At 39.7% G+C, this 26,229-nt stretch overlaps 1 protein-coding gene across 2 annotated transcripts in view; it reads left to right on the plus strand.

Moving 5' to 3' along the window:
• Positions 1–225: 225 nt before the first annotated feature.
• The window catches only part of rspo2 (R-spondin 2), a 134,530-nt gene continuing 108,526 nt past the window's right edge, over positions 226–26,229 (plus strand). The window contains exons 1-2 of one of the 2 annotated variants that reach the window (XM_008108251.3): positions 226–599; positions 6,041–6,380. In XM_008108251.3, the coding sequence (XP_008106458.1) occupies positions 6,287–6,380 (94 nt within the window). In that variant the 5' untranslated portion in view covers positions 226–599; positions 6,041–6,286. Of the gene's footprint in view, positions 600–655; positions 890–6,040; positions 6,381–26,229 lie in introns of those variants that run through there. The other variant, XM_016992764.2, reaches the window with a different exon arrangement.

Consider the following 26,229-nt stretch of genomic DNA (forward strand, 5'->3'; position numbering starts at 1 on the left):
AGCAATTCAGCAAAACCTCTGCTAGGTCTTATTTTTTGGGGATGTCTTATTTTCAGGGAAACAGGGTAGGTGCTACTGAAGCGCGACTTTGGTCCCTTCAGAGCTGCGGAGTAAGTGGGGGGAAGCAGGGGAAAGTTTCCTCGAGTGCATGCGCCTCCTTTCCCCGGTCGCCTCAGGTTGAAAGTCTGGAGGAAAAGCTCCAACCTCAAGAGGGGCAAAAGGCAAGGGGTCTCCGACCATTCCCCCCTCCCGCCCCTTCTCCGTCGCTCTTAGGCGGCGAGGAGGATGCCGTGGAGCACAGCGCCCTCTGCTTCCCGCCGCCTCCGGGAGAAGACGAAGGCGAGGCGAGGCGGAGAGCGAGCGCTCGAGGGGGAAACGCGCTCTATAAAGGCCCTGGGAAGCGCCAAGGAGCGGCCGAGCTGCAGCCCAGCGCGGCGGCTCTGAGGAATTAAGCGGAGCTCTTTCCTCTCCCAGAACAGGCGCCTCCAGGGCTCCGCTGCGCCTTGGACGGAGAGAGAGAGACGGACAGCATCGGCGGAGGAGGCTCCACGTGGGTTTCTTTCCACGCTTTGCTCCCTCCGCTTCCTTGGCGAGTTAAGGTAAACTCTAACTCTTGTTATTATTCTTGTTGGTGGAGATGCTGCACTCCGCTCCGCCTTGCTCTCTTCCTTTCGCTCCTGGAAAGGCGCTCTCTTGCTCTTTTAAGAAGGGATGCGGTCGGACTCAATGCTGCGGGACCCCGGGCGGGGAGTTATAGTTTGACAAGGTTTTCTGCCGAAGGAGTGCGGGGGCCTCGCCAAACTACAACACCGAGGATGCGGCAGTATTGAGCCCGGGCAGCCGAGAGAGGGTTAGGCTGCCTTCATAGTACAACTCACGGGGGTTGAAGGTGAGCTGGGATGCAAGTGGAATGGGATGGAGATTATGTAGTGAGCTGGGATGTTATGGAATAGTGTGTGTGTGTGGATATAGATAGATAGATAGATAGATAGATAGATAGTGTACACATATTGTGAGTTGGAATGCTGTGGAGTAATATATGTATATGTATATGAATGAGCTGGGATGCTGTGGAATAGTATATACATGTATATTTTAGTTTGCGGTAATATATAGTGAGCTGGGATGTTATGGAATAGTGTATGTGTGTGTCTATATATATAGTGTACAGATATGGTGAGTTGGAATGCTGTGGAGTAATATATATATATATATATATATGTATATGTATATAAATGAGCTGGGATGCTGTGGAATAGTATATACATGTATATTTTAGTTTGCGGTAATATATAGTGAGCTGGGATGTTATGGAATAGTGTATGTGTGTGTCTATATATATAGTGTACAGATATGGTGAGTTGGAATGCTGTGGAGTTATATATATATGTATATGTATATAAATGAGCTGGGATGCTGTGGAATAGTATATACATGTATATTTTAGTGTGCGGTAATATATAGTGAGCTGGGATGCTGTGGAATAGTGTGTGTATACAGTATATAGTGTGCAGATATGGGAGTTAGAATGCTGTGGAATTTGTATAGTATAGTGTACAGTAATATATATAGTGAATTAGGGTGCTGTGGAATAGTGTGTGTGTATATATATATATGTAGTAGAGTGTACAGTTATATATATATATATATATATACACACACACACACACACAGTAGAGTCTCACATACCCAACATTTGCTTATCCAACATTCTGGATTATCCAACGCATTTTTGTAGTCAATGTTTTCAATAGGTCGTGATATTTTGGTGCTAAATTTGTAAATACAGTAATTACTACATAGCATTACTGTGTATTGAACTACCTTTTCTGTCAAATTTGTTGTATAACATGATGTTTTGGTGCTTAATTTGTAAAATCATAACCTAATTTGATGTTTAATAGACTTTTCCTTGATCTATCATTATCCAACATATTCGCTTATCCAACGTTCTGCCAGCCCCGTTTATGTTGGATAATTGAGACTCTACTGTATATAGTGTGCAGATATGGGAGTTAGAATGCTGTGGAATTTGTATAGTATAGTGTACAGTAATATATATAGTGAATTAGGGTGCTGTGGAATACTGTGTGTGTGTGTGTATATATATATATATGTAGTAGAGTGTACAGTTTATATATATATATATATATATATATATATATATATATCGTGAATTGGGGTGCTGTGGAATAGTATATATGTATATGTATAGTATAGTTTAGAGTTTTATATATATATATATATACATACATACATACATATATATACAGTATGTATATATATGGTGAGCTGGGATGCTGTGGAGTAGTATATATATGTACAGTATAGTTTACAGATATGGTGAATTGGGGCGCTTTGGAATAGTATATATGTATATGTATATGTATAGTATAGTGAACTGGGTGCTGTGGAATATTGTATATATGTGTGTGTGTGTGTATATATATATAGTGTGTGTGTGCAGATAGGGTGAGCTGGAATGCTGTGGAACAGTATATATATGTACAGTATAGTGTACAGCTATATATATATATATATATATATATATATAGTGAGCTGGAATGCTTTGAAACATTTTATATATATATATATATATATCATAGTATACTGTAATATATAGATAGAGTGAGTGAGCTGGGATGCTGTCGAGTAGTATGTATATGTATAGTATAGTATACAGCAATATATACATATAGTGAGCTGGGATGCTGTGGAATATATATATATATATATATATATATATTACACTAGGCTACAATAGTATGGTGTGTGTGTATATTTATTATACTACTTAAATAGTAATATATATATGTACTATATGGTAATACTCGTAGTAACGCACACAGACATATATGTATAGTAATACTATTCCACAGCATCCCGGCTCACTATATAGATGTACTGTACTATATTTTACTATATTATTATAGTAGGCATATGCAAACTTGGGCCTTCCAGGTGTTTTGGACTTCAACTCCCACAATTCCTAACAGCAAGTTGAAGTCCAAAACACCTGGAGGGCCCAAGTTTGCATATGCCTGATGTATAGTATACTATGTATTTTTAAAAAATGATCATTCTTGTTTTTGAGGACTCTCTCTCCTCTCAGTCTCCATCCCTGCTCCCTTCCCCGGTTCCCAGGCGAGGAGAGAGGGGCTGAAGGGAGAGATGCCTCGGGATGGAGAAGGCACTTCAGGGAATGAATCCTCAGGGGCACCTTTGGAAATCAGGGCTTAAACCCGCCCTCTTCCCCTGGGAAACCAATCAGGTGCCCCTTTCTCACTGTCTGTGCAGTCTGTGCTGACCATATAATACAGCTTCAAAGAGCAGTGTTGATAGGACCTCTCCCCCCCTCTCTATCTTCTCTTTAGCACAGGATTTTGGAGAGGTGTGTGCTGTTTATGTGTGTGCTGTGGGGTTGAAAGTGCGTGGGCGCGTCTACTTTGGAGATTGAATGCAGTTTGACATCACTTTATAGTTATGTCCATGCTGTGGAGTCCTGGGAGTTATAGTTTGGCGAGGCACCAGCATTCTTTGGCAGAAAAGGCTAAACTATAACTCTGGGTATTCCATAGCATTGAGCCAGGGAAGTTAAAGTGGGGCCACACCGCATGAATTCTACAATGTAGAACTCAGCAGAGGACTCAGCAGGGAAAGGGTGATGCTCATCCCACATTGAGCCCTGCATAGATATTATCTGAGGCTGCTTCCATGCTTTAACTGTCATAGTTCAATGCTATTGACTCACAGAAGTTGTAGCTTTACAGCAGACATGGGCAAACTTGGGCCCTCCAGGTGTTTTGGACTTCAACTCCCACAATTCCTAACAGCCGTAGGCTGTTAGGAATTGTGGGAGTTGAAGTCCAAAACACCTGGAGGGCCCAAGTTTGCCCAAGCCTGCTTTACAGCGTCTTTGGTTTTCCCTTCCAAAGAGTGCTGGGTTGCGGTGAATTTTCTGGACTGCACAGCCATGTTCTAGAAGTATTCTCTCCTGACGTTTCGCCCACATCTATGTCAGGCATCCTCAGAAGTTGTGAGGTATATTGGAAACTAGAACAAGAGAGGTTTATATATCTGTGGAAGGTCCAGGGTGAGAGAAGGAACACTTGCCTATTGGAGGCAAGTGTGAATGTTGCAATTAATCACCTTGATTAGCATTGCAAAGCCTTGCATCTTCAAGGCCTGGCTGCTTCCTGACTGGGGGAATTTTTTGTTGGGACGTGTTAGCTGGCCCTGATTGACTCATGTCTGGAATTCCCCTGTTTTCAGAGTGTTGTTCTTTCTTTAATGTCTTGATTTTAGAGTTTTTTTTAAATATTAGTAGCCAGATTTTGTTCATTTTCAGGATTTCCTCCTTTCTGTTGAAATTGTGGATTTCAATGGCATCTCTATGTAGTCTGATATGGTGGTTGTTAGAGTGGTCCAGCATTTCTGTGTTCTCAAATAATATGCTGTGTCCAGGTTGGTTCATCAAGTGTTCTTCTATAGCTGACTTCTCTGGTTGAGTTAGTCTGCACTGCTTTTCATGTTCCTTGATTCGTGTTTTGGCAAATGCTGCGTTTGGTGGTCCCTATGTAGACTGTCCACAGTTGCATGGTATATGGTAGACTCCTACAGAGGTGAGAGGATCCCTCTTGACCTTTGCTGAAGGTAGCATTTGTTGGATTTTCTTAGTGGGTCTGTAGATAATACTTTGTAGGTTGTGTTTCTTCATCAGCTTCCCTATGCGGCCAGTGGTCCCTTTGATGTATGGTAAGAACACTTTTCCTCTGGGTGGATCTTTGTCTTGACTCTCATGGCTTGTTCTTGGCTTTGCAGCTCTTTTGATGTCTGTGGTGAAGTATCCATTGGCCTGCAGAGCCCAGTTTAGGTGGTTCAGTTCACCTTGGAGGAGTGCTGACTACAGCTCCCATGATTCCATTAGCATTGAGCCGGGCTGTGAGGGGCCGGGCTGTGGCGCAGGCTGTTGAGCAGCTGCAATAAATCACTCTGACCATGAGGTCATGAGTTCGAGGCCAGCCCTTGGCAGGGTGAGCACCCGTAATTAAAAATAAAAAATAGCCCCTGCTCGTTGCTGACCTAGCAACCTGAAAGATAGTTGCATCTATCAAGTAGGAAATAAGGTACCACTTATAAAAAAGTGGGGAGGCAAGTTTAACTAATTTACGATCTGGAATGAGGAAATACCGTCAGAGTGGATGATGAAGCAGCTGCTCCCCCCTGTGGTCAGAATCGAACATCCCTCAGGAGAAGGTTAAATTGCCTCTGCGTCTGTCTGTCTCGCTCTCTGTTTGATGTGTTTATGGGCATTGAATGTTTGCCCCATGTGTGTATAATGTGATCCACCCTGAGTCCCCTTTGGGGTGAGAAGGGCGGAATATAAATACTGTAAATAAATAAATAAATAAATAAATAAATAAAGCAAGCCATGGCAGCTGTCAGACTCCATTAATTCTGCAGTGTAGATGCTCCCCAAAACTGTTAGCTTTCTCCTTCCTTGGAAACTTTTAAACAGAGGCTGAATAGCCATCTGTTGGGGATACTTTGTGCTTTCCTGCATGGGAGGGGGTTGGACTTCATGGCCCATGTGGCCTCTTCCAACTCTATTATTCTATGATTCTATAATTCTCTGCCAAAGAGTGGTGGTGCCTCACTAAGCGACAACTCTCACCATGGAACCATGGAAGTTAGAGTAGTGCCAAACAGGATTAATTCCACAGTGTAGATCAGGCATGGGCAAATTTCAGCCCTCAAGATGTTTTGGACTTCAACTCCCACAATTCCTGGCCTCAGGCCCCTTCCTTTTCCCCCTAACCCTAACCCAGCCCCCCCCCCCCGGCTGAGGGGGAAAAGGAAAGGGCCTAAGGCCAGGAATTGTGGGAGTTGAAGTCCACAACACCTGGAGGGCCAAGGTTTGCCCATACCTAGTGTAGATGGAAACTTTCTGTAAATCAGCCTAGGCATGTGGTTTTGTAATGATGGGAACTTTCTGCATGCTCATTTCATGTTTGTTCTCTCTCTTTCTCCCCTCTCACAGACCAACAAAGATGCTCAAAGTTACCAGGACGGCACAGAAACTGCTGCTCGGTGGTTCTGTCTCAGTGGGGATGTGAGAGCAGCTTCGGATAGCTTTTTCTCTCTTTTCCCCTACCTATCACTTTGCCTCTTCCAAGGGAGGGAAGCTTCTCACTCCCTGGCTCTGGTGATCTTGGAAACATCCCAGCTGCACTGCTTTTTGCTGCTGCGGGGAGCCCCCCCTCCCGGCCCAGGACGGAGCTGAAGGATGCAGTTTCGCCTCTTCTCCTTTGCCTTGATCGTCCTGAACTGTATGGATTACAGTCACTGCCAAGGTGCCCGGTGGAGACGCAGCAAGAGAGGTGAGGAGCCTGCCGAGCCACCAGCCAGATCTCACTTTTGTCGTCTCACACCTCTTCTACTGTATATTACTTTGCCTACATCTCTAATTCAAACAGACTAACTTTCCCTCTAGCACTTAAGTTTCTGAACTTCATCCCAAAGGGGGAATACATGATAGCAGAGCTTTCTACTGCTCCTTGAGCTTTAAAGCAGATTAAAAGTTGTTGCAAGTCTTCAATTTGTTCCCAGCTTGTGCAAACCTAAGGCTAACCTGTCACAGGGTTTCTCCACAAGATTGATCAAAATATTGTTTTAGCTGAGATAATGTGAGTTGCTCAAGGCTACCCAATGTGTTTCCATGGCTTAGCAGGGATTTGAACCCTCATCTGGAGTCCCAGTCCAGTGCTGAAACAGCATTACATCATGTTGACTCTTAAAATTTAAAGTACCTGATAGTTAATAGGACTTGTACACTTTGTTCCTTTCTTCTCTCTATAGAGAAGAAGAATTAGAGGAATTGGAGACATCCTTCCTCTAAGGCAGTGGTTCTCAACCTGGGGTTCCCAGATGTTGTTGGCCTTCAACTCCCAGAAATCCTAACAGCTGGGATTTCTGGGAGTTGTAGGCCAAAAACATCTGGGGACCCCAGGCTGAGAACCACTGGTCTAAGGTTTAACTACACTGGCACCCTATTAAATGTGGAGTCCTTTCTGATTGATCTCCAAGTTCTAGTTCAGAACCCAGCTTCATGCATGCAAATGTGGTTTGCTTCTGTACACGTTTACAGAGAAACAAATTATGTGTTCATCAGACCACTTGGAGTGGGAATTGCAGGCTCCTTGCTTGTATTTAAGAGTTGGATTGGGACTGAGGATACATGTTCGACTGCTGAAATGGGATTAATGACCTTGTAGTCATTACTGCGCTTAGTAACTGCTGTTGAGGAGGGCTGAAAAGTTGCAGAATTATCACTTCTATTTCAATGTATGTTGAATACTAAAATGTATTCCATGTAATGGTGATGATTATGGATGCACAGCTGAGAGGTCGATGACGATCCGAAGGAAATGTATGCATAATACAGATAAGACTTTTGTACACAGGTAGTGCATGGAAGCGTCAAGGAAACTGGCACCTACAATCACTAGTTTCGTGTAGATTTATTTTTTACTTTAAGTGTACTGAGTTGAACGTTTGTGCCACCTCTTTAAGTTGGTCTAAGTTGGACTTGGTAGAGGTCAAGGTCAGTGTATGTGCTCCAAAGTATATGTGTGCGTGTATTGAAGATTTGATGCCATAGTTTTGGAAATCAGCCCAATTTATAGGACATACATATGTATACAGGTGTTCTCCTTGCCAAATATATTATCATGGAGTGCATTGGATATTATACATGGCTACAAGTTGCCTGTTGACATTGGTGATCCCATGAATTTCATTAGACAAGGAATACTCAGAGATGAGCTTACTCACTTGGGCTGAGACTGCTTAGTTTCCAAGATCAGATTGGATCCGGTGCATAAGGTATTTCGGGCAGTATTTGATATTTGGGTATCTGTTTTCTTATACTTTTTCTGTGCATATTCAGATGATTTCCAGATTTCAGTGGACTTGCTTCTGAGCAACAGTGCAGCAGATTGTGGCACTACAGGCTAACCTTTGTTAAAATACAGAAGGAAGAGTGGCAGTAAATCCTCTGAAGACAGGCAATAAGTATGGTACTTGCATAAAGTTCACAGGCAAGAGCACAGAGTAGTTATCAAGGCTTACTTTTGCCTTTCTTGACACATGTAGTTTGTAATTTCCTGTTTGGTTCTGACAAGAACCAAAAGACTCTCATCAAACGTGGGACAATTCTACAGCTATTTCAAATACTTCCAGTGAGCGCTAATTCCCTCTAGATTCATTACCTCTAGTTAATACCATAGAACATTGATGTATTTTGATATTACTGTTTCAACCTGCTGAAGAGAACCTCCTTGTCATGTGTTTGTTTTACTCTGAGGAAATCCATTCTTTAGCATAGCTTGAAAAATTCCTCCCCTTTCTCCAAAAAAGATGAATGTTGAATCTCAATTGTGACTTGTAGAAATCTCCCTCCCTAATAACCAAAGGGTCTGTTTCTTTTTTCCTGATTGAGGCTGGTAATAACACTATGTAACACGATTTTGTTCCTGAGTCATGTCCTAATTGGTTCTATCATAAACACATGGAAAAAGTTTATTAAACTGCAAAAACATTATTTGTGGGACATCCTGCAGCACATTTTGGTATAATTTTTTAATGAATATCTTATAGAGTCTCAACCAATTTGACATAGTTTGTGACAGCCACAAAAATGAAATTTCTGGAGTATAACAACACCTTTCAAAGGAAGTACAGTAGAGTCTCACTTATCCAACATAAACGGGCCGGTAGAACGTTTGATAAGTGAATATGTTGGATAATAAGGAGAGATTAAGGAAAAACCTATTAAACATCAAATTAGGTTATGATTTTACAAATGAAGCACCAAAACATCATGTTATACAACATATTTGACAGAAAAAGTAGTTCAATACGCAGTAATGCTATGTAGTAATTACTGTATTTATGAATTTAGCACCAAAATATCACAATGTATTGAAAACATTGACTACAAAAATGGGTTGGATAATCCAGAATGTTGGAAAAGCGAGTGTTGGATAAGTGAGACTCTACTGTACTACACAATTAAACAGGAAATGACACTTTCAAAACCAGGAATAGAAAATCTTTCAAATTTTGTTACATAGTGTAATCTGAGGCTGTAGAAAGTTGCCTTTTGGGAAAAACTGAGTAGTAGGTCTAGGAAGACACTATTTATCCAAATCCAGCTTAGTTCCCACTCCTCCCCACCTTGTGTTCTGTGACTTGATTCTCTTATTTGAGCTGATGGATTTCACCAATCTATTAAAGGTTTAATTTGACATTCTAGGTATTGCATATAGAGTTGTGGATGTAATGTCTATAAAAGGAAAACAATGATAGACAACTGTTTCAAAAGCAGTTCTGAATTTGTCAGAGGTGATTATTAGACAACTTTTCTTGCTTGCTTGCTTGCTGTTGAATCATCGAATTGGGGCTGAAGGTTGGGGGAGAGAAAAGGAAGTGGTGAGTTACTTTTGATTCCTATTTTGTTGATGCTTGCACATCTTTTTCACCACAGGATAATTCATTAGCTCTTTTTGGATTGGGAACACATACATCTTTTCAAAGGAAAGATGTACTGACTTGTATGCTACACATGGTGAAACAGGAAGCATGAATGATGTGCCCTTCCTGTTCCTTTGCAGGTTCAAGTATTTAAAATCACCCACACTGCTGAAGGTGTGGGCTAGTTTGCAAGGGATGGCTCCTTACAGGATTCTGTCTTAAGCTGTAATGCTCATCAGCAAAGGCACCTGGTGATACCCAAGAGCTTTCTGGAGCTCTATGGCCAGCTGCTACGATAGCAAAAGATAGTGAAGGTAAGGATGACCGTTCAGCAGTGGACAAACTGGACTTTGCTCCTGCCACAGTTCAAGAGTGGAGTAGGTAAACACCTCTATTCAATCTAGGGCCAGGGTGAAGCAGCAATGCTTGGACTCAGCCCCATATTTAGGTGACTATCCCCCCCCCCCCCCCGATTTCTACATGCTTCTGGCTTGAAATACAAAAACCCTCTCCCCTTTCCTACTGTTTCATTGCTTGAATACCCACTTTAGACAATAAAGCATAGCATAGCATGTACCAGCACTGGAACCATGTGGTATTCCTCCTCAACTAGATGATGAGGTTACACTCCCATTAATATAAAACCAAATTAAAAGAGTGGACAAAGTGTGGCCTTCTCTATGTTTGTTGACTGTTAATGCCCAGTAGCCTTGTTCAGTATACTCAATGATGAGGAATGCTGGAAGCTGCAGTCTAGAAGCTGACACTTTGTCAAGTCGCGCATTTAAAAGCTATGCCACAAAAGAAGTGAAGATACCTTTTAAGCTGCTGTCTGAAAATAATGTAATTATGCTATAGCTGTTGCAAAAAGGAAAAAATTACGAACAAGTTATTTATAAATTGGATATTTTAAGGGTTGAGCTGGATAATCTGCTTGACTTTTTTCCACCCGCAGTGTGATTCTATAGTCATAATATCTTTACACAGCAAACTTGCATACTTTCCTGGTACTAAGTCTGACTGAATTCACAAGTAGAGATGTACAACATTGTGCTCTTTCTTTCCATGACGTTCATATTTCCAGAATAAGTATCTCTGCCAGCATAACTCCTTGCTGCAAATGTCTTCTCCAACTGGTGAGATAACTCATTTATATTTGGCACTGTTTTGGAGGAGCATTCCTATTTTTATCCAAAAGAGGCCAGGCTTTCCTGCATCTTGTAGTCTCTCTTCACCATCTCCATTTTAGCTTAGTGTATGGATTATTTTGCTCCCCAGTTTCTTTGAACAACATCATTATTTTCCCCTCCCTGATTTTCCTGTGCCACTTGTCACTTTGTCATAGATGTTTCACTTAGTAGCTCAAGTAAATTATAAAATTCTGGTATTTACATCACTACTATCACCATCATTGTACTTTATTTATGCCTTACTTTTATTCCCAAATTGGAACTCAGAGCAGCCTTGACTCTTCGGTGATGAAGCTATACTTAGCTTCTTTCCAGTATTTGGCTAGAAGATTGTCTAGTGACTTTTACAGAAACATGTTTTCTCAGCAAAAGTCTAACGAAATAAAGGCCATCTCTCCAACTTAGAGTTTGTCTTGATTACTTTCTGACTTTATAACGTTTGGCTAAGTCTTTGGTTTATTGATCATCTACTTATACATTTGAGGGGTAAGTCACAAAACGAATTTCCAAATATTGGCCAATGCTTTGTCAGCTTGACAGGCATGGTCAAATGATATTTTTGCTGTTATCTAAAAGGGAAGTAGTGTTGGCATTCAGAATTTGCTTCCTTACAGTCAGACATCCCTTCAATAAAGGATTTGTGTTAACCTGTGTCGATAATCATGGAAAGCAAGGAATATCTTACTTAGCTTTCCCATGCACATGAGAATGATTGGTACCAGAGCAATGGAAAGTTTTTTATTTCAGAGACTGACAGAGAGATGTATGCCTTTCTGGTTGGCAGAATAAAGGTATTTCCATAATATGGTCTTTTAAAGCCATTGAACCACAAATCCCATTGGCTCTGCCAGCTATCTTTAAGCATGTTGTCTGGGATGATGGGAATTTTGATCTAGTGCTTCAGGCTGGAAACAGCTGTTTTAGATTATTTGAGCAAAGCCCATCTTTCAATGAAGTCATGCCTGACAATAATGTTAGAAAGGACTTTACCCACTGTTTGCTAAAATCCCCTAATGCAGTGGGATAAGCAGAGTTTGGGGGCTTCAATAAGCCTGTGTCTGGCACTAATGGAATCCTGAAGCTCTGTTTTGCTACATTATGTATCTCTGTCAGTATAAAATGTTATTGCAGAACTTGTGTGGACAAAAACAAGTATTGCACTTTTCTCCCCTTTTTGGCCCCTCTTTCAAAAGTTCTGTAGAAAACACAGGCAGTTTTCCTTTTCTTTTCAAGTTTGAAAGCAGAATTTGTTATGTTTGTAATCTACTTTTTGTCCTCTTTGTATAGGTTCCCAAAGTTTGGCAGAATGGCCTTCACACCAGATCACTGCTTTATTAAAAGCTTTATTAAAAATGAGAGCTTTTTAAGGGGTGGAATTAATCTTTCATTCTGATTAATGTGACAAATTCCTAACAAAACTGCAATGGCAAAGTAGTGTTCATTTTCAGAACCTACAAGTTTCATTGATCTTTCATCATCTGCTTCCTTGCTATCCCTACTCTCACTCTTTCTAGCAAGCAGCATTCAGAAGTTTATTTAACAAGAATTGGCTATTTCATTTTCTTAGTGGCAGGTCAAACTACCCATTGACAGAAAAAGCCATGGTGTGTCTTTAATTAAATGTGAAATTATTTTAGACTCCAGGCTAGACAGTGAAGTGGTGATACTAGTGTTTCTGTTTTTTTTTTACAAGACAGCTTAAAAACCATGTTCCAGGAGAGCTGAAATGAATAGAGATCTAACTCATGTTGTGTGAATTATCCCCCATTATTCTCTCCCTACTCGGACTCAAATAAAGGAAAAGAGAAAGGGAGAAAGAAATCACCATAAGCTGGTTTTAATTGATCCCATGTTCTCTAGTTGATTTTACACCAGTGATTGTTCTTTGGGGACAAACTGACTTGCAGGAAAGAGATTGAATCCAACTTCTCTCCTTGTTGAACATTCAGCTATTGGCAAAGTAGAATTGGTGTTGACAGTTGACTTATTGAAGTTAGTCTGGGCTGTCATTCCTAGGCTTTTATTGTGGGGGGTTAGAATGCAATGTGTTCAGTTAATTACAAGAAATGTGCGCTAAGATGCTAACAGCTAACCTGCGCATGTAGCTGGAGAGACAAGCAATGCCTACTCTGCAATGCCAAAATGTGAGATTAAGATTTCTGTAACAATTCTCTCTATATGCACACATACACACACCCCATCTGCAAATGATCAGGCGCACACTGTGGGGTACTGGCAGTTAGGACTTCTCTGGCATTCTGTTCAGTCTCATATGTGATCTCAGATGCTCCATAATATCACTTTCTTAATGAAATAAAATTCTTGGCACAAATCGACTACTCTGTGGAGTCACATCCAGTTGAGAATGGCAAGCAAATCTATCATTTCTTTTGACTAATGGGTTTTAAAATATAGCTTTTTTTTAAAAAAAAATAAGCAAAATGAAATATGATGTCTGTACAAGACAGGATTTTAGCAAATATTATTTTGAGTGGTTATGGTGGCCGTACAATATAGAATTTTCACAAACAATCCAATTTGTGTCTTTTCCCAGCCAATCATGCTGGGTGATCTCTTTTATTCTGCAGTGCATTGGGTCTTAAGGGGTTGTTTGAGTGAAGAGAAATGCAAACTTCATTAAGGACTAAAGTACATGTTTTGCATCATAGTAAGTAAGTAATAAGGTTGCAGTACATATTTCTACAAAACAAAGGTGCTTTGGGAATATGAGATGTCGCAAAGCATTGAGGGACTGAAGAAAATGGCTGATCTTTTCTCAATAGTTTTTCTCTTACTCCAAGGAATCAGATTTTGCATCTCTTTTCCCTGATAAATGCACTAGAAAAACTTGAAAAGTAATTAAGGGATGCATTTTATGTTTGTTGTTGTGTGTCTTCAAGTCATTTCTGACCTAGGGTGACCCTAAGGTCAGAAGAAAAGTTTTCTTGGCAAGATTTGTTCAGAAGTGGTTTGCCTTTGTCTTCCTCTGAGGCTGAGATCATTTGACTTGCCCAAAGTTATCTAAGGGGTTTCCATGACTGACTGGGGATTCAAACCCTGGTCTTTTTCTCCAGCCTTTAAACCTTTATACCAAACTAGCTAAAATGAATGAAACACAAGGTTCCAGAAGTGTCTTTGAAATCCTTTGGGGGAAAAATGGCTGAGTCTATGGTTTATGCAGATTCAAATATCTAGTCACCATTCTCCTTTTAACTGTCTCATACCAAAGTGTTCTTCCATACATTAGTATATGAGGTGTGATATATACAATACTTGTTCCTATCAGCTTCGTACTCACTTGAGCCCTGAAGGAATAGAGCAAATATTTTGAGTGTTTTGATAGAGAAGTTTGCCTTCCCAATTCTTCCAAAATTCTTTCTTTCTTTTTCTGTTAAAACAAGTGCTGCTTGACAGTTAGGGGATAGATCACCTCTCCACAAAGTTTCATGATTTTTTAATAGATGGACACTGGAGTTCTGTGGTATTCATGATTTGGCTTTTAGAAATAAAATGTTGCAAGATGAGAAATAGCTTGTAAAAGACAAGGGCACTTTGGTGCTCAGAGGCAAAACAGACAAAAGCACATCACGAGCGCATTCCTGTACACATTTACATGGGAGCAATTTTCAGGGAACACCATGATCTATCTTCTGGATGAGCACAAACATTTCTGCATAAATGTACCACTGTAGTCCAAAACCTTATAATAATGGGATAGCCTTGTTTGTTTAAATGCTTTGCGGTGAATAGAATAAATGACAGATATAACTGAAGTAACATCCAGAATCACCACTCAGCATGGTCTATTATTTATACAAGCTCTAGCAAGACCTCCCATATTTTCCCTCAAATTCATATTGGTTTTGTTTCTTATTCACAGCAAAAGTGGAAGAACAAGTCTCTGTAAAGCAGTGGTTCCCAACCTGTGGGTCCCCAGATGTTTTGGCCTTCAATTCCCAGAAATCCTAACAGCTGGTAAACTGGCTGGGATTTCTGGTTGTTGTAGGCCAAAACACCTGGAGACCCACAGGTTGAGAACCACTGCTGTAAAGTGTATATTCATTTAATTCTTCTTAGCAGATTTAGTACAAGTAACTGATTTTTGATGAGCATAAGTGTGAAGTTAGTGATGGGTCACATTTTATCTTGCCCTTTATTTACTTAATGTCAGTTCCTGAAGAGGATGTTTAATTACTAGCACTGTGCATGAGCACCTTAATTCATTTCAGAGTTTGATTTTGTGATTCAGATTTGGAACTGATTTGAACTCAAATTGGATCCAAATAACCATTTGGAAACCAGTATTTTCATGCTGTCATTGATGCATTTGGGAACAGAAGGAGTGAATTAAACTTGTCAAATTGTATACCAATCAGTCTGTTTTTTTCTTTTTTTTGGGTGGGGGGGTGGGGGGGTGGGACAACCATCTTTAATATGTGACTTAAAACATCCATTCCTTCACAGTTCTTTCCATGGAAGTATGTGGATCTAGAAACAAAATAGTCCCTCCAGAGAAAAGCAGCCTTCACACATCATTGACAAATAGGTCTAGGATTTTTATTATATGCTAGTCACCTTTCAAGTTTGCCTTAAAGACCATTGTGACTTCAAAAACGAACTGAATTTGGATATGTGGCAGCCTTATCTCAGATTGATCTACTCTGTCTCACTGTAAATTTGTAGCTTTAGGGAATCTGTTTGAATATATTTAAGATGTACACCTGTTTTGTTTTTATGCTCTGTGATCACATATTTGATGTATAATTGTTTTATATGCCCGAGACTTACTGTATGTATGCAACTAATACACACACATGCACACAAAACAGAGAGACAGACACAAGAGGGAAAAAAAACAACAGTGAAAAAATTTGTGAATGCTCTAATACAGATTGAAACCAAACAGGACCAAAAATGGAAAGCGGGGAGGAAGATTAGGAGATTTGGGAAGATGGGAGACCCTGCCTAACAAAACTACTAAATAACCCTGAGACAAATACAGAGACAAGGAAACTAATGCAATGCTCAAAGATGGATGGGACTGGATTGAGAAAGGATTCAAGTTGATTCTGTTAGGACAAAGGGAGAAGAAATAGAAGAAAGAAAATACAAAACTGCCATGAAACTTCAACACAGCTATTTCAAATCTTTTCTCCTGCTAAGGGGCAAGAAGAATGTTATTCATCATTTCTCCTTCCAACATTATTTGGGGCTTTTTGCATCATATTGGAAGCTAGAGCTGTCAGTGAGCAAATTCTAGTTCTCCTCAACCCTCTTTCTCTACTTTGGCCTTTTCTAGTCATAGTTTGGTTTAGCATCACTTTGGAGAAATGCTGTCTGATTTTCTTTCACTGTCCAGATCCCATATTTGTTCTGAAGAGATATGGTCTGAATTGGATCCGATCCACATTGGTCTGGATTCAGCCCAATTTGGTTTGAGACATAGCTGAAACGGTTGCTTCTCTGTGGCTTGTTGTGTGCCTTTAAATCATTCCTGACTTATGGTGGTCCTACTCTGTTACTGGGTTTTCTTGGCAAGATTTGTTCTGAAGGGAGTTGCCTTTGCCTTCTTCTGAGGTTGAGAGAGTGTTGACTTGCCCAAGGTCACTGGCAAGGGTTTCCACAATTGAATGGGGATTCAAATCCTGGTCAGCTATGTCATAGTCAAAACCAAAACCTCTACACCATGCTGACTCTCTCCTCGTCTTCCAGCATTAATTAATTATTTAGTTGCAATAACCTAATAGTTCAAGTTTTCTATAAAATTGGACAATGACATGTCTTATAAACCTGACACTGGGACAGGTGTCAGTATATGGGACAACTAATCACACATTAGAGGAAATGAGCTTGGTCTACAGTATTTTTAAAAAGTTAATATTGTTTGGAACCTTTGCAGATTGGAACATCTAAATAAGCAATACTGACATATTTCATAGGAAAGGGCTCTGATGGAAAACACAATGCTGTGTTAAGCATTGAAGGTTTCATTTTAATTTTAATTTCCATCTGATTTTGAGAAAACAGTGGTAAAATGTCCCTCAAATGACCCCCACACTCTAGATAACCATTGCACCGGCTTAAAACAACTCCAGTAATTTTGCTGGCTTTGCAGGTTCTTGTGTCAGCACAGATCCAGAGCGCCAGAACCACCGACTCCTTCTCCCCTTAAACCTTTCACAAATATTTCAAAATGTATGTGGGTTGAAAGCCAGGAGACCAATTACACAGAGAAGCCTGTCCTGACTTTTAAACTCTGTTTGGATAGCATTTATTTAGGTGCTTGCTTTCCAAGACTGTTAATGTATTGATGCCTTTTTGAGCTCCTAATGCATTCTTGGAAGGGGTCACCTGGCTCTCTTGCCTGCTATTGCACTCCAAGGCTTCTCCCTGGGGAATTTGTAAATTTCAGAACAATATATCTGACTGCGGCTAGATGGGTACTTTTGAGCTTTTGAGACCCTTCCCCTTGGGTGAAGATCATTGTGCATTTTCAGATTTAAAACGTAATGAATATTTTTTAAAAAAAACAAGCCAGGAGGACAGGTTATATATTTATAAGTTGCTTATCAAAAGAGAAAGTGTTGCTTTTAAAAAGGTTAATCTTTAGGCTGAAAATGAACAATTGGGAGGATTATTTTAACATAGGTGGAACACCAAAGGTTAACCAGAGACAATGGAAGAGGACACTGTGTTGTGCCCACCTTGTTCCAAGAGAAAGTATGTATTTCTCAATATAATCCTATACAGTAGAAATGTGTGGCCTCCATTTCAGTTAGAGAGGCAAATCCATTCTGAGGTTTTGGCTGCAGGGAAGTTGTACGTTCAATGAGGCAGAAGCATTATTAGTCAGAGACAGCTAAAGACCTTGTAAAATTATACCTCCCATTATTGCATAGTACTGAGTTGTGGCAGTTCAAGTGGTGTCAGACCATTAAGTCTATAGTGTAGATGCACCCCTGAGTTTTAGTTTGAACTTTAAAGTAGCTATCCAAGGTGCTGAACCCATTTGGGAGATGATTTGGATTGTGGCCTAAGGACCCCACTGACATGGAAGCTAGAAGCTCCATAAATCTTAACTTAACATTTAACTGAATTTAATGATGCTTTGACCAGTGGGCATACTCCCAAGTAAATGCATAGAACAATGTTTGGTTTGTGTCTGGGTGAATCTGCACTACAAAGTTATATCTAGTTCCACTTTCAATTGTCATGGAATATGTAGTTTGGAAGAGTACATAGAGTATTGTGCAATGGACAGAGATTGAGCATCACATCAATTTTATCTCATTGTTGATAGACCTTTAATTCAGGGTTGCAAGCTAGAACTCTCCAGCAGAAAATTTAAAATCCATCAGCAAGCAAGGAAACAAAAAAAAAATTAGCATGATTCCATAGGATAAATCCCTGTCAAAATGACATCAAACTATTATACCTGTACAATGCAGATACATTCTAAGTCTGGACCTGTGGATCCTTCCCAGCATATGTCCCAACACTGACTTCAATATAGGTTATTGTTTCTGTTTATTCTATTTTGTTCGTCTTCCATCTACTGAGCCGATGCAGGGAATCTTGCACAAATTGAAGAAGGAAAGTGTCTGGATAGAACTGCCTTTCATTTTATTTTTTTCCACTGAATACGTAGCCACATCCATAATTCCTCTCACTTTGAATGGCTTTGTCTTTCTCCAACAGAGGTACCTTTGGTGGGTGGGGGGGGGGGGAGATTTTATTTCCCTGTTATAAATTCAGTTCTATTATGTGCTTGTGCAATCATTAGTCTATTATGTTATTGTAGATGTTTTCTTTTCTGCAAAATGTATTTGAAAAGAATGATTATGTAGTATAAAATAATGTGATAATGTAAACAACAACAATTGTTTTTTTACAGATGGAAAAAACCTCTGAATCTATACTCCACAATACTACCCTGTCTTGAAAACCATTATCAATTGCCAGCCATGGGCAAAAAAATCTCTCTTTTTCTTCATTCACACAGTCGTTTTCGACTCTTCATGGTCAGTCCACACCAGAGCTCCCTGCCAGCCATCGCCGCCCCCAGTTCCTTCAAGGTCAAGCCAGTCACTTCAAGGATGCCATCCATCCATCTTGCCCTTGTCCGGCCTCTCTTCCTTTTTCCTTCCATTTTCCCCAGCATCATGATCTTTTCCAAGCTTTCCTGTCTTCTCATGATGTGGCCAAAATACTTCAACTTTGCCTCTAATATCCTTCCCTCCAGTGAGCAGATGGGCATTATTTTCTGGAGGATGGACTGGTTGGATCTTCTTGTGGTCCAAGGCACTCTCAGGATTTTCCTCCAGCACCAAAGTTCAAAAGCATCTATCTTCCTTCGCTCAGCCTTCCTTATGGTCCAGCTCTCTCATCCATAGGTTACTATGGGAAATAACATTGCTTTCACTATGCGGACCTTCATTGCCAGTGTGATGTCTCTGCTTGTCACTGTTTTATTGAGGTTGGCCATTGCTCTCCTCCCAAGAAGGAAATGTCTTCTGATTTCCTGGCTGCAGTCTGCATCTGCGGTGATCTTCGCGCCTAGAAATATAAAGTCTGTCATTGCCTCCATGTTTTCTCCCTCTGTTTGCCAGTTATCAATAGGTGTGGTTGCCATAATCTTGGTTTTCTTGATGTTCAACTGCAGCCTGGCTTTTGCACTTTCTTCTTTCACCTTGGTGTTAAGGCTCCTCAGCTCCTCCTCACTTTCAGCCATCAGAGTGGTATCATCTGCATACCTAAGGTTATTAATGTTTCTTCCAGCAATTTTAACTCCGGCCTTGAATTCGTCAAGCCCCGCATGGGCAAAAATCTACATACTAATACTTATGGCAGAACTTAAGAATCAGTGGCCATTTTATTGACAAAGAAAGCTTGCAAGTATTAGTCACCGGAGGGTCTAAAAGTAGTTTTTTTTTAAAAAAAAGGCAGCTTTCAGCTGGGAAAAAATACTTTGAAGAAGTTGAGGTGACAGAAAGATTGGAGTACCTTTGTTGTAATGAAATACTGCCTAGCTAAATTTGATTGCCACAACTCCCTTATACAACTGTTGATGTGACTTGCATTCTCAGTTACAGAAGATGCTTGCCAGAAGTTTAAGTGTGGAGTAAATTGTGGCAGAAGTCTATCTAACTGGGGTTTCAGTCTCTCCCATTTCCCTACCCCCTGACTGACTGCAACCTGTTGGTTTTCTGTAATCTAAATGAACACATACAGGAACAGATAGAATGTAATGTTTAGATAGGACATATGGGAAATAATCAACTCCAAGTTTTCTTAGAAAAGTGTGGAAAGTCCCTTACCAACAATATTCAAAGTAAGTCTTCTGTGGTGGTTGGTTTCATCCTTTGGACATAGCAGAAAAACCTGGCAAGATCTTATTTCCCAATATTTCCTTTAAAGTTTACTTTTCACTTATGTCAAGACAATATACATACTAAAACATCATTGCAAGGAACAAAAATCTCCAGTCAATAATATAATCACCACTCGAACTATCTTCTATCAACAGTCTTAAGATATGGAGATGGCATCATACTCCTAGAGGAAAATAGCAAAGACTTGGAATGAGTAATGAAGTAAGTCAAAACAGAAAGTGCGAAGAAGATGAACAGTTGAACATTAGGAAAACAAAAAATGACCACAGGTGATTTATATAACTTTAAAGCAGATGATGAAGGCATTGAAGTAGTTCAAGATTTTCTATATCTTGACTCAATCATTAATCAGAGTGGAGACTTGTCAAGAAGATTAGGATTTGGAAGGCCAGTTGTGAAGGAACTAGATGAGGTGAAGTGTATCCAGCACTGAATACCAAAGTTAGACTGGTCTGTGTCACTGGATTTTCAGTTTCTATGTATGGTTGTAAAAGCTGGACAGTGGAAAAGACTGATAGGAAGAAAATGAGTGCATTTGACATGTGCTGGAGGACAGTTCTGTGGATTCCATGTATTGCTTAAAAAGACCAGTAAATGGGTGCTAGAACAAATCAAGTCTGAACTCTCCCTATAAGCCAGGATGAGTAAACAAAGAGTGTTGTACTTCGACCACATTGTGAGAAGATATTACTCACTAGAAGAAAAAAGATGCTTGGTGAAATCAAAGGCAATATTAAAAGAAGAAAACTGCATTCCAGATGAATACATTCAATCAAGGAAGCCATTGCCCTGAGTCTTCACGACCTGAGTAGGTCTGTTGATCACAGGGTGTCTTAGATGTCTCTTGTCCATAGGGACACCATAAGATGAAATCAATTTGGAGGCAGATGACAAAAATAAAACAATTTTTTGAAAAGTATTTCTCAAAACTAATAATAAAATAGTAATAAAGTAATAGCAATTGTTTTCAAAACGTAAAAATCTTAGTCTGCTTCAAATTAAAAGGCATATGTGAATGACTAGATTTTGAAGTGAGCTTCAAAAGGTAACAGTTTGGGCCACAACTTGCAGAAGCCATGTAGACTAGGGGATTCCTGGATTTATAGTTTGAAAAAATAATTTTTGGATTCCTGAGGGGGGACCCAATGAGGCTCACAAACAGAACACACTTAACAATTAAAGACAATTAAAAGCTATCAGGTTAAAATTATATAAAAGAATTTCAAAAGCTCACAAAAATTAAAAAAAAAATAAAGCACCCCACCATAAGATGCCTTTCTGCAAGCAATAGTAAATTTCTGTTTAAACAAAAAGGGCTATGTGAAAGGAGAGGAGATGGGAGTCTTCCTAGCCCTTTATGGAATGGCATTCCAGAGAGTAGGAGAAGTCACCGAGAAGACTATATCCTGTGTCCTCATCAAGCAAGCCTGTGATGAAGGTGGAACCAAAAGAAAGCCCTTCCTCATGGATCTTAAGACTGTAGGAGATTCATATCCCTAGAGAGCTGTGAGTAAAAATGAGATGATGATGGTGATGAAGGGAAATATGGTTTTTTGACTTCTCCATACCATCCTGGTGGATTTTGTTGTAAGCCACCTCCAATCAATTTTGTCTTAGGGAAACCCCATGGATGAGAGTCCTTGAAGTCATCCTATCCTGCTCAGCTCTTGCAGGTTCAGAGCTGTGAATTTCCTGATTCAGCTAATCCTTCTGAAATTTATTTATTTTTATTTATTTCCAACATTTATATCCCGCCCTTCTCACCCGAAGGGACTCAGGGCGGCGTACAAAATTGGCAACAATTCGATGCCTACACATAATTAAAACAGCAATGTAAATCCAATAAAACAATTAAAACAATATAAAAATATAAAACATATGAGTTAAAATCCATTCCTCCAAAATCCTTGTGCTGTAGCCGTAAATCAGTCCGGGTCGTCTTTATCATTTATTCGTTAAAAGCCTGGGCATATAGCCATGTTTTTAAGGCTTTTCTAAAACTCAAAAGGGTGCTGTTCTTATTTTCCTACTGCTCTTCATTCTACCAAGCATTACTTTTTCTAGTGAGTCATGTCTTTTTATGATATGGCCAAAGTATGACAGCCTCGGTTTAGCCTAGCCTATTGTACAAGTTCTCAGAGACAGATCTTAATGGATGAAATAGCTCATAGAGGTAGAACTTCCATCAATGTGCTCTCAAGCACCTCCTCCCCAGATTCTGCATTGATGGTTTCCATCATCCACTACTTGAATATATAATGGGGCCTGAGCATCCATAGATTTGGAAAGCCATGGCAGCGGGAGTGAGGTATGTGTCTGTGTCTGTATCTGTCCCAGAACACAACCAAGAGCTCACTGTAATCAATGACACTTACAAATGTTTCAGGACAAGGGGTAACATGGGCCCATGCTCCCTGTTTTGTTTTGCACTCATTTTAGCTACCCTTCCTGACTAAATTTGCATTGGGACATGATTTGTCTTTCACATCATATCCAGTATTCTTAAAAAAAAAAAAAAAAAACCTTTTCCATTCCATTGTCATTGGAACTGAAGCCCTGCAATTTTTCCCTCCCAAATTCATTTCCATCAAATCTCTTGGAAAGGAGTGGGAAGAGCACAGTAGCAGCTTCCAATCTTAATTTCACAAGGGGAGTGAATGTGCACTGTTTCACTTTTGGAAAAGTAACTGAAATGTAACTCTTAACGTAAATCCAAAGGGGGGGGGGGGGAGGCTGATCTCGTGATGTTTTCTCTTAATAGCTTATACAAGTAGGCGGTAAGTGAAACTTACAGCATGTTCAGCCGGGTGTAATCTGAGGCTCTTTGGGTAAAATAATATTAGTCTGTGCTACTTAAACACACTCTGGAAAGATTAAGGGAGGGGAGGAAGGAAAATATTTGAGGAGATCAACTGGATGTGGCCGAATACAAGAAACGTCACCTGAGATGGATTAGCGTTTTGCCAAAGCTTGACCTGAATGGGAAACCTCCATTTAGAACTTGTGTTTTTACCAAATTTTCTCCTGCTACTCTCTGCATGTGTAGCTTTTTGACCAGAATTCATACAACGAAAGAGTCCAGTAATTTACTAGGGTTCAGTATCTTAGCAGCTGTAAAGTTGAACAACTCCCCCCCCCCCCCCAACCCAGTTTAACATTCCTTCTCCTTATTATCTGCAGCTGGTTCTTTCTAATTACAAAAGTCTTAACTTCTTCTCCCTTTATACTTTGTGGCTTTTTATTCCTCTGTAGACCTGAAATATATGTGCCTGCCCTGCTTTCTCTCTCTCTTTCAGTTCTGTGTGTATAGCTCTTGTTAACTTTAAGATTTCTAGTAAATCCTTTCTCTAGACACACTTTTGCAGCTAACCAAATACTCCTTTTATGTCTTTCTTACAAATGCCACAAAAGGTTTTTATTTTGGTTCCTTGTAAAGGTTTTTTAAAAAAACTGATTTCGTATTTTTCATTTTATACCAGTTTAACTCAAATCCTCAATCCTGGAACATACAATTTTTGGGATCTACACAACATTTTGTTATATATCACCAACACTCCAGGGACACTGTTCCATCAATACTGTTGAAGAAATATACTCTCCAGTGAGTTTCCACATTTGTAATTGTGAGAGACAGTACTTTGTTCTTTGCCATGGGAGCAAAATGTCTGAGTATGTACACAGGTAAGAAATTTGTAGAGCTTTTAATGTTCTTTCCAGAACTTGGAAAAGTTACTTTTCTGGACGACCACTTTAACATTACCCCAGCTGTCATATCCACTAGCCATCTAAGGGCCCTTCCACACAGTCATATAACCCAGAATATCAAGGCAGATAATCCACAATATCTGCTTTGAACTGGGTTATCTGAGTCCACACTGTCCTTCGGGTAGAGAGGTCAGGATACAAATAAAGCTTAATAATAATAATCATTATAATAATAATCCATTTCAATGTGGATTTTATACAGCTGTGTGGAAGATGTCTAAGACTACTGTGCTGTTTCCAAGCTTTCTTCATTTTGCATCCTGATTTAGAATAGACTTTTACTAATTGCGGCATTTAATAATTTAGTTTTGGAATGCTGGCTGTTCTATTGCAACTTACCCAGAGATCTATCTTGCCCTAGCTTTGTTGCTTAGTATTAGAATATAGGGTTCAGTTTGGAGGCTTTTGTTGCTGTGTAGTGTGGGCTAGACAGTGGTTTTGAAGAGTGACAAAAGAAACACCCCTTCTCACCCTTCTGTCATGCCTGCAAATATTCCTAAATATTGCATGAAGAGGTGTGTTTTAAAAATTCACAGACCATATCTTCCCAAACTTAATTCCACCCCCTTGTATGACTTGTCTGCCCAGGCTAAAAGCAACATATTCATCTGATAGGTACACTGATCCTGACATATAATATCAATGATGATTTGTTTGCAGTGCCTTTCTTTGGAGTTTAAAGTGTTTAAAAACTCTTGCCTTTTGACATGAGGTTTTAAAGAAAATCCTAATTTTAGGCATTTGACTGTTTCTCCAGACAGCATTGCTTCACTATATAGTTGGGGAAAGGCATTAGTGGGGGGCAGAATTAGATGGTGGCTCTTTCCCATATTTAATTTAAAAGTATTATTATTTTAAAGGTTTGCATGTACGGATATTTGCCTAGCAGTGTATCAGTATTAGCATACCTCCACTTAACAGAAATACAGTAGTGTCTTGTTTATCCAACATAAATGGACTGGCAGAACGTTGGATAATAAGGAGGGATTAAGGTAAAGTCTATTAAACCTCGAATTACGTTATGATTTTACAAATTAAGCATCAAAACATCATGCTATACAACAAATTGACAGAAAAAGTAGTTCAGTACACGGTAATGTTATATAGTAATTACTGTATTTATGAATTTAGCACCAAAACATCGCAATGTATTGAAAACATTGACTACTAAAAAATTGACTACAAATAAAGATAGAATGGCATAAAATGAACTTACAGAAACAATATTGTTGGAAGTTAAATCCGTAAAAAGTTCAGTCCTGTGAAGATTTAAAAAAATCTGTGATCCTTTCCTGCCTAGAGAAACGGCAGGAGGCAGACTGGGTTGGAGTAATACAGAATGTTGGATAAGTGAGACTCTACTGTACATTCATTTGTATGTGTGATGGGAAAGAGAGTGGAGCATCCACAGCCATGTAGCCAAAAACAATGCAAAGAATTGATCATGCAGACCCATACATGAGGTAAGTTCACCATAGGGAGATGTGTGGCTGGTTATGGTGAACTGACTTTGATGTATGTCGCATTATTGGAATTATTGCAGGGCCAATGTAGACTGGGAAAATGCAGTGCCAAACCTAATTATTTTCATCAGTTACACAAGTCCTTAGTCAGCTTAATACATTACTTAATACATTGTCAGTGGGTTGATTGGGGCAATCGCCTTTATCTGCATGTCCATAGCCACGTTCAAATTCTGTGCCGTATTCAAAGTGACTGTCATTTCTTTTCCCAGTTAGTCTTTTTGTACCTGAAAATCACAAGGAAAATAACTGTCCTTATAAACAAACTTTAGTTCTGCATTAACTGAATAGTAATAATAATAATAAAAATTTGGGAGCTGCTCTGGAGAATTCCTTTCCTACATTTACTGCAATTACCTCTTGGCAGATGTCTGCATGCGTGCCGGTCTCGGTCCATTGCATGTCCAATGCACTGGCAAACTTTGGGAGTCTACAAAAATAAGAACATTGACTCCATGCCCTAAAATGCGAGCATTTAATTTTCAGAGTGCTTTGAGAGAACAGTCTAAATCCCCAGCTAGTGTGGTACATCTAACACTCAAAAGGCTATTATGTGTATATATGGCTATTATATCTTTCCCTCCTTAACAGATTTGGTGGGTGGTAAGGAAAAAAAACTGGAGGAACAGTAAAACCACATTGAAAAGATACATTTGTAACTTGGCACCATCTGGAACCCTCCCAATAAAAACTGGGAATGAAAGGAAAGTGCTTGTACAATAAAAGTGTCATCTGGAATTACCTTTGTTTTCAGAAGCTCCTCATACCTGATTGTACTCAATAGATATACAGGCAGTTGCCAAGTTACAAGCATCTGACTTACAA

The sequence above is a fragment of the Anolis carolinensis genome, chromosome 4 (assembly GCF_035594765.1).
Source record: "Anolis carolinensis isolate JA03-04 chromosome 4, rAnoCar3.1.pri, whole genome shotgun sequence".
NCBI lineage: Eukaryota > Metazoa > Chordata > Lepidosauria > Squamata > Dactyloidae > Anolis > Anolis carolinensis.